This window comes from Mercenaria mercenaria, chromosome 1 (assembly GCF_021730395.1).
Source record: "Mercenaria mercenaria strain notata chromosome 1, MADL_Memer_1, whole genome shotgun sequence".
Lineage (NCBI taxonomy): Eukaryota > Metazoa > Mollusca > Bivalvia > Venerida > Veneridae > Mercenaria > Mercenaria mercenaria.
In genome coordinates this window covers 111,094,573-111,104,406 of record NC_069361.1, presented here as the reverse complement: position 1 = coordinate 111,104,406, position 9,834 = coordinate 111,094,573, and the positions used below count along the sequence as shown (strand labels likewise).

General features: G+C 31.7%; 1 protein-coding gene across 1 annotated transcript; it reads left to right on the top strand.

The window, feature by feature from the left end:
• The first annotated feature begins 5,664 nt into the window (after positions 1-5,664).
• On the top strand, positions 5,665-9,622 carry LOC128547576 (uncharacterized). Its single transcript, XM_053520584.1, has 2 exons — positions 5,665-6,772; positions 7,921-9,622. The coding sequence occupies exons 1-2, from the start codon at positions 6,488-6,490 to the stop codon at positions 8,224-8,226; spliced, it is 591 nt and encodes a 196-aa protein (XP_053376559.1). The 5' UTR covers positions 5,665-6,487; the 3' UTR covers positions 8,227-9,622.
• The last annotated feature ends 212 nt before the right edge of the window (positions 9,623-9,834 follow it).

Genomic DNA, 9,834 nt, shown 5'->3' with positions numbered 1-9,834 from the left:
TTTTCATAATGGCAGTCTGTTGGAAAATCATAGCTTTCATAACATTTTCGCGAATAGAAATTTTTCTACAATGTACATTTTGATGAAACTTCTCACAGTTATAAATAAACATGGTGTATAATGTGATGAAATAAAATGTATAGGTCCGTTTGCTTATTTTTTGAGATATTTAACCATGAATAAAGTGCACCGAATATTCCACGCTAATTTTGAGACATTATTTTGAATAATTTAACGTGTCATATGTTTTAATATCTTATTTTGACTTTAGAAATATAGTAACAGTGTCATTTTAATAAATTTACTTACAGGTTGTCATTGATTCATAAAATGATTTTCATTTCCGTACACCGAATCCAGACTTTATTCTACGTTTTCCGGATAAATAACGTTACGCCATCACTTCCGGTTTATCAAACGCGCAGAACTACCTTAATACAAGAAAAGGACTATCAATATATTAGTTATATCCCTTTAACAGAAATAAATGCCATAAAACCGAATCAATTCATTTTACCCCTAGCTATAAACCATTCTGAAAACAAGTAAGACAGTGTAGAGACAAATTTCAAAGTGATGGCCAATGTCCAAAACGTTTGCAAGTAATTCATTATATCATTAATTTTGATAAAAGAAACACCAAACTATCGGTAAACAATTATAAAACACAAAATAAAACTATCAGTATCATTTTTTTCCAGGGTACATCAAGTAAACGGATTTAATGAGACAGACTTCTAACTCAAACAATGGGAAAATTAAGGTCGATTCCTGCGGGTCTGTTTTGAATTTTGCTCACTTCATTCAAAAATAACCTTGGGGCAAAAGTAAAACCTACCTATATTTCTTCCACAAAATGTAATCTAAAGATTGAAGGCAAAATAGAGAACTTTTACCGTATGTATCTCAGTATCTTTAAAGATGTCTAACTTTACCCCTTCTGTTTCAAATGTAAATTCGCTTTGAACAACAATACATCGGTTATCAAATGAAATTTTTCCACTTTTGTACAATAAATCAACAATAAGTCTTAAAAGAAGTCAAAACTTACTAGAAAAAAGGAAAATAAGGAAAAGAATTTTGGTTCCAGTGGGGCTTGAACCTACGCCCTCCTGAAAATTGCAGTCAAAGTAGGTTTATGATAGGAATTGAATACTCTTCAAAAAGGAGATACTCTATTACGGGTCTAATACCTTAAGCACTTGTAAAAAAAGACTGAGTGCCAGCTTTAACAACTACACGAATTTTACGTTTGTTATTTATGGTGACATTCAACAATTTACCACAATAAAATTGGAATACGGTGCAGTTATAAACGTATCGTATAAAACTGCTTTCGTTATAAAATATTTTCAATGCGATTCAGAAAAACGTGGATCATTTTATAGACATAGTGTTAATTAACGATACAATACATGTATGTAGATCTGATTAATTACCATTGTTCTTGTTTTTGCTAATATGTTTACCAATATCAGCTGTTTTTGTTTTACTAAACAATAAAGCTTATGTATCTGTCTATTGATTTCGATAAATTCTGCTGCAGATATAAGCTTTGGAAATTTACTCAGGTTTGGTTGTTGCATGAGCTTTCTTAATCCTATACGATTAAACATATAAAATATTTAAAAAAGACATGAACAGTAATAACTTGATTCTATCCATTTACCTTGACAGTAATCGATATTTTATCAGAATATTGTACAGCGTTTTTGTATTTCTTATACTGCCCCTGAACAGTATCTGTCACCTTAATTATAAACAATTCTAATGCCCTGCCTAACAAGACACCAAAAAGTCAACCAACTAAATGCAACCATTAAGATGTTAAGGATGCAAGGTAAACAATGACTTAGGGAGAATCATAGAAAAGCCTGACAGGTTCTTGTAATGTTATTGTAATTGCGTATCGGGAGCACGTCCCTACCAAATACACAATAAAGTGTAGAATTGATTAACAAGTACTAAGTACTATTGCTTCAATTACACGTATTTATACATGGTGATAAATATGGCTTTTTTGATTAGCGAAAACTGACTTCATTTGGATAAAAGTATAACACATACTTTAAATGTATTAATTGTATAGATTGTGAACCAGTAGACAGGACCAGAAACAATACCATAGTACCTCTGTCGAAGTAACTAACGTCATTTTAATGTTAAAACATTTGCAACAAGTTTTTTGAGATACTGAAGTCTAATGTAAGTCATAAACTTAAATAGGTATTGAAACTTGTTATTTTACAGATATTTAATAATTAAGTTCAATAGCCATCCAGTTTGGGTCAGTGTCTTCAGAAATATGGTGCTTGAATAGTCAAAATTGAGACCTCTTATTAAATGGGTTCTTATAAAACCAAGGTGAAGTTTGATGACCAGCAAATATGGACAGACATTTTCTCTAAGTAACTAGACAATTGTTTCTTTGACCTCTACGATACTTACACAGAAGATGAGTCACTATCACATCTAGCTCCAGTCAAGAGACTAAATGTTATGGCCCAATAATTAGTAAGATTTGCGAAAATCGAGTGTCCTACCAATAACCAGTGTTGTTTTTCCTTGAAACTCTTTATATAGAATGTATTTTACTATATACGTATAAAACATCCAGGCCAAGTTCAATCACCAGCAAGTCCAGACCAGTATCTTCAGAGTTATTGCCATTTACTGACACAATGTTCCGAAAATTTTCAGTGTCCACTCAGTAACTTGAGTATATTTCTCTTTTCTCAACCATTATATTATACAAAAGATATTTCGCGATAAAATCTAGGTCAAGTTCAATATCAATGCAGCTTGTTTAGACTACTAACTTGATAGCTGAATGTTTTATGTTCCGTTTGCAAATATAACCACTTAAAAAGTGAATATTAAGCTTTCTTTGCTGCGACGAGAGTATCGTGTGAAGATACGAACCGTAAAAGGTCCGCGGAAGCTAGAAAACATGAATATATTGCTCACACAACGTAGCTGAACAGGGAATATAATGTTCAAACAAAGAATTCCGTATGTACAGTATATAATTAATTACATGTAATCCGGCTGTAAAATTACATTTTAAACAAAAATAACGTATGTTTATATAAAGGATACACGAACATATGCACCACTGTTAGCCATACTGTACAATGTATCAAAATCGGATATGCGTAGTATGAGAGCAATTAGTAAACTCATAAAAGTGGCATAAATGAAGTTGATAAGAAAAGCAAAATACACAACGACAATATATCATTACATTGCTACTTTGCAATTCATTAACTGTATAGCCATCGGTAGGCCGTTGTTATTTGATGATAACAAAATGGAGAACATAGAAATATCACTGAACATTATTGCCAAAATACTTTGAAGGTTACATACGTAATAAAATATAAGGAAATGAAAAACAAGTAAAATAAGTGATTCAGCAAGATGCAACTGCAAAATGAGCAAAAATACTAATTAAGCAGAAGTAACTTTCTAAGACAAAGGGGTTCCGGTGACTTCGGCCACAACTAGCCACCAAATTATCAGAAAAATGAAAATCCAAGTATAAGCCAGTTTAGTTTAAATCTTTAACTGTTAGGAAGCAGCAAAAACAATTTTGTAAACCACTTTTTTGCTCCGAAAAGCTTTGAAGATATACCTTTGATGTGGCATTTCCGAACGAAGATAGCTTAACACATGCAACGATATGTACATAAACACAATTTTCGATCGCTCCTGCAACAGATTTCTCCAACACTCAGATGACAGAAAAGTAGACAAGTAAATCGAAAAAAAAATCCAAATTCCAATCTACTTGTTACAACTATTTGTGGCTCAGTTTGGTACAGTAATATGTTGGGGCACATATAGACTCTCTATGGTTAAACACATTTAAGGGCGGTTAATGCTCATTATAGCGTGCCCATTTTCATTCCTAGTCACACGTACTCTTTTGTAACATTTATAGAACGGAATACAACTTTTTCAGTAACTTATATATAGATCTATATATTATTAATTATATATACAGTAATGCGTTACATGCATACAATCTTATATATAATAATTAATATATCATTTGCTTTGTATGTATCTATACGGTGGGACCGATATCCCGTCTTTTCATCCGTGTGTGATAGGTTATTAGATTTGTATCGAGAAATATGCACGAGTTCTGTGGTGGTAATATTGCGCGACTTTAGGAGCGCAATATTATTCCGCGAAAGAATGAATGCATATTTCTCGATGCTAATCTAATAACTTTTTTTTTATCACATTCGCATCAGTACTTAAAACTATTACACAAACGATATAAATTTGTTCTTTAGCCTAAGTAAAACTGAAAATGTCGTCGTTTAACAACTTTTATACGCGATGGCATACATGAAACTGACGTCACAAATGATGTCACCACCCGGTATGAAATTTGAACTTCAGTATGGAAAAATATTGACGTTTTACGTTCCATTTAAACTTAACGGGAGACTACAAATGAGTATGTAATGAAAATACAGATTTCTTCAAGATTTACTTAGGCTACAAGCGTAATCAGGTTTTGTGAAAAAAAAAATATTTGTGTTTCAACTTTTTCGCAAATTTATTTTATTGCTGCTAACATGATGCTATTTGTTTCTCACGCTCGTAAACCTCGAAATACCACTATAAACTATAATCATGTTGTCTTCCTGCTATTCAGACAGAATCAATTGGGATTTATGTTGTCTTTCTCTGTTATTGCTCATTGTTTCTATCTGGTTGTTATGTATCAATGTTTGCCGTCAGTGTCTGTCTCAAAAATAAACAAATTCATCTAAATGTAAATTCCATTTTCTTTACATTCATTGGAATATACATGCATATAGTAATTTGTATAATGCATTGTTAAGTTCGACAATGAGAGAGTAACAGTAACAAATATGACATAATTATAAGAATTTAAATCTGATCATTGGTGTTTCGCCTCTTTTCCAAATTTTGTTTCAAACCAGTTATTGGAAATTGCATGACATATTGTTTTGCACACATGCACAATGTTCTTATCCCCATAATTATTTTATGAGTAATATCCAGCCAACTACTTTAGTATAGAATATGTGTTGTTGTCTTTTATGGTGTTGTTGTTTTTGTTGGTGTTTTTTTTTTTTTTTTTTTTTTTTTTTTTTATTTTGTTGTTGTTTTGTTTGTTTGGGGATCTTTTTGTTGATTCTAAGTTTGAAGCATCATTATCAAATCTTATTCTAGTACATTCTTCTAGATTCTGGTGTTGCATAGATTTTTTATACTACTTTTCATATACTGTTTATGTTTAAGCATTAGTTTGTTACGATGCGTTATTCTAATTGGTGTCCTATGTTATATACTATGGATAGAATTTTCAAGAACCGCATGTATGTTAAACTGGCTATAGCTAAATATATCATCCTCGTTAAAGGAAGTTGTCCAAAGAATGCCAAAATATTTAACGACAATACGTTTTAACATGGAAATTGCCGATCCATTATCTTGAAATTATTGCTTTTCATCAACAGCATTGGTTAATGGAAATAACCATACATATTTTGCAAAAAATGCTCTTAAGCTTCAAATCATATGTATTTTGATATTTGAATGAAACATGTTTATGTCTAATTTTTTATAATGCTGATACGTATTCTTGGTCCTCTTTTGGTAAGATGTTGTTTTAAATCTTCTTTTGTTGGTTAGACAGAGTCACTAGCAAGCTCTCATAATTTAGATATAAAGCAGATCAATAGCTGGACGTAAAAAAGGAATGATTTCCAGCTTTAAGAAACACTTGTTCTCCTCGTTTGTCGTGACATTAAACAATTAATGTAGTGCGATAAAGTGGCACATTTAGTAGCTGTTTACAAATCGTACAAAATTTGTCTTTGTTTAAAAATTCTAAACATATTTGATATGTAAACGTGGATTATTTTATGACTAGAGACATTCCATATTGATAGTATTATTTAAATCATTTTATTTACGTATTCAGTTACGACCAAGAACATGTGGACTTAATTATGGTATATAAATTGTGCACGCAAAATGTACAATTGTTAACATCGACTAAATTATTGAACATTTTTTGAATATATTTAGAAATAATCATCTTACTCTGTCGGTGAGATATTTCGAGTGTAAAATATAGCATCTAAACAGATGATCGAAATAGATTACTTACATACCTGTAATTAGTGCGATATACTGCTGATAGCACGCAGTATATTCATTGTTATTTTAAAAACAGCAAATTGGATACGAACACAGTTGAGTGAAGAACTATTCTTGACATTTGGTGATCGGTACTAAAAAAAGCTCTAGTCATAACCATTTCTAAAGGTCTAGTTGTTAAGCCGTGCTTCAAATTGTTTAGAAAAATGAAAATAAAATATATCCCTCTGGATGCATTTTCAACATAAACGAAGTATTTATCAGCACATTAACAGTTCATTAACAATTAAGCGTGAATGTAACCGGGTTTGCTAAAAGCGTTCTACAGAGAAAAAAAATGGATATTAAATCAGTGATTAAAACAAGGACGGATGATACTTTCAAAGGTTTACATATATCATATGATAATATAGAGAAAATGTCAGACAAACGAATAAAACCGACAATTCAGAGATGTGCAACTATTGATTCAGTCACTATAGAGGGTCCGGAACTACCCAACACCGATGCTTACTGTGTAGGAAAAATAAGAAAGTCGGTTTCCATGGATTCCGGAGAGGCAGAAGTTGTCAAAAAGTCTTTGACTGCATCCACTGGATCGTTAATACGCCGTTCTGTTCGGGTAGGTGTCGTGTCTACATCATATGGAGATTTTATTGTTACAATATGCAAATGTATTTCAACTGCCAACAATGTCTTTATTTTGTCTTCTAGAATGTAACATACTACATACATAGTTCAACTGGGCTCAACAGCCTCACGTGAAATGTATTGTATGCATTCAAGGCGATGATAATATATACTAAATATGGCATATGCGTCCATTTCTATAAATAATAATGAAATAATAAAATTAAATCTACAAGAAGATCAACTGTTAATAAAATCGATAAGAAGGCGGATCCTATGATATATAAAGACCTTGTTTTAACGTTATTGTTGTTATATTTTCTGGTCCTATGGGACCATGGAGTCTAATAGAGTTCCGCTTAAGCCGGTACTAGGGGGCGTTAGAGGTGTTGCATATTTCATTTCCTCTCAGGAACAGACTGAGTCAAACCGAGTTTGCTATTATTCTGCTTGGTTGTATTCTATGCTTCCAAAGGATCATTTTACAGATTTTATTTTTACTAATAATTCTTTATAATGTGCTGGAATTCGTTCAAATTTCATTCAAATTCGATAACCATAAAAATGTGAATTTTTAGAGCCCATGTCAATCGGACGCAATAATCAATAGTAACGTTATTTGTAATTAGTGTGATGATAATTTAAGACCATGTATTTCGAAATACATTTTGAAAAGTTATTTTTTACTTTTACACACTTTTCCCAACTGTGTAGGGATTGTTGTAACATAATTTAGAGATTTGTTTTTCAAATCAGAGATGTTTTATATTGAAATGGCTATAACCCTTGCTGAAAACATTTTAAATATTTTTTAGGCATTTTTTGTTGGCCGTTATCTTTCTGAAGTCATAAATACTGTGAATAGTTTTATCTTATCTGTTTAGAAATTTTCAATATTGGAAAGGCTTATGTATGTTCTACACATTACAAATATACACAAACCTTTGAAGATTTCAGTAAAAAATATATTTCATCGAACATAGTACACCATTTAAATTAATTTTATATAATCGATAATTTTGGTCCTCCTTAAATCAAACCATTTGCGTTTAGTAGGAACATCGATAGATTGGGACGAACAATACATACCGACTTGAATTTTAAATGATTTTCTATAACCAGTATTCCTTTGCTTTCCAGAGACGAACTAGCAAACGTTTAGGTAGACCAGAACCAGAATTCGGACATGATACGGTAACGTACGAGAAAATTCAAGAACGGGTATTACAAGAACGTGCAGTGACAAACGCTATAGACGCTTTACAGGAACGCTGGAGAATGTTAATGTTTATGTATGACGACTGTGTTGCACTGAATGAGAAAAGAAAAGAACGAAAATTGAGAAAACTCTGTGTACGAAGACAATTCGAACTACTAACAATTGTAATCGTGTTCTTGCTAATATGTTTACCGATAATACTGGTCTTGGTTCTAATAACTAGATAACTTACTATACTGTATACAACTGTATAAAAGTCTTCTGCTTTTATGCTTCTACTAGCTCTAACTTTGCTGACTGTATTTATTCAGCAATATATTTTTTTTTGCAAATATTGTTCTAGCAGAATGATGTTAATGGAAATATGATTTGACGCAGATACGTAGCCTCTTTAGTTCAAACTGTCTCTTAAATAAATTGTCAGCCTGTTGATGTTTAAAACATCTATACGTAAATGCAATATGCACATGAGACTGTCAATATAAACAGCTATAATTTTTTAATCAGTTTACATTTATTGATATTGGTACTTGATGAACACATTTCTATTACTTTTAATAAATCTTTTTACCTCCCTTTAATGGATCTGACTTCCTAAGGTCGTTCAATGACTTTCTGTTTGCGTTAATCATCAACATTTCCTAAAATTTCTCTATTGATAATTGCTTATTTTTATACAATTTTGTAAAAAGTTGTTTTTTTTATCCCACATCATTTATGCGCTAAATTTACATTTGATTTTATATCAAAATGTCTACGTTATCTAGATACACAGTCGTTGCTATTCATTCATGAAATCTCGGCATAATTGAAGCCATCTATTGATTATCACGATTCCTATTCAATCCATTTAAACTTTGACAAGGCATGCAGTCATTTGAATGATTCAATTATTTTAAATTAAACTGGATTAACCCTGCTGCTATTGATTTCGAACCACGAATTGTGCGATGTGCTCTAGTTTTGTAGAGATATTATTACATTTCAGACGTTCTGTAATCCACGACTGCCCGGTGATATGTTTTACGAACATACAAAAGTGCAATATACGGAAGTCATAACATTTAAATTTTACTGAAAGTTCATCGCTTATGTTGATATCTAAACACAAAATATGTACATTCCCTGGACAGATTCTCGCAACAAAATATCAACAACGACATAATGTCCAATATACTTGTATAACATATATTTAAACATCTGTATTGTTTAACGTTGTTAACGGAAAGATGATAGATGGACAACGTTACAATAATTACAAATGCGGTGATTGTTCCTTGGCAGCAATAGTTTACATTGACTTAGTTATTGGATAGATGGCAAAATTTATTCTAACTTGAACAGTTATTGCCTAATTATACAGCCAAAATAACTAGATATATACTCTATGAAAAGTGTAAAGACATAACCTTTCCTCGTTTACACTCTTTACAACATGAAATGTATAACTATTTTCTACAGATTTTCTACTTAGTTCTGCTTCGATGTTATTGAAATAGTCGTGCATATTCTTATATTAGTTAGAGGCAATGCTTGTATCTTTTTACAGATTTTATTGTCTATCTGTTTGTTTCTCTTCAATATCAATACGCCGTTTTACCAAATAAAAGAGACAAAATGAAATGTTGGCTTTCCTCTCTATATCTACAGAGATTTTTGGTCGACTGTAAAACTACAGTACAGTGACTGGATTCTTCAGATAATTTCTGGAACAATTTCCAGCACTATTGTGTACACTTAATCCCAGACAATTTCCAGTTTCCTACATTCACAAATCATATTACATGTATCCCCTTGGGCTGCAATAACTGCACGACAACGAGCTCTCATTGACA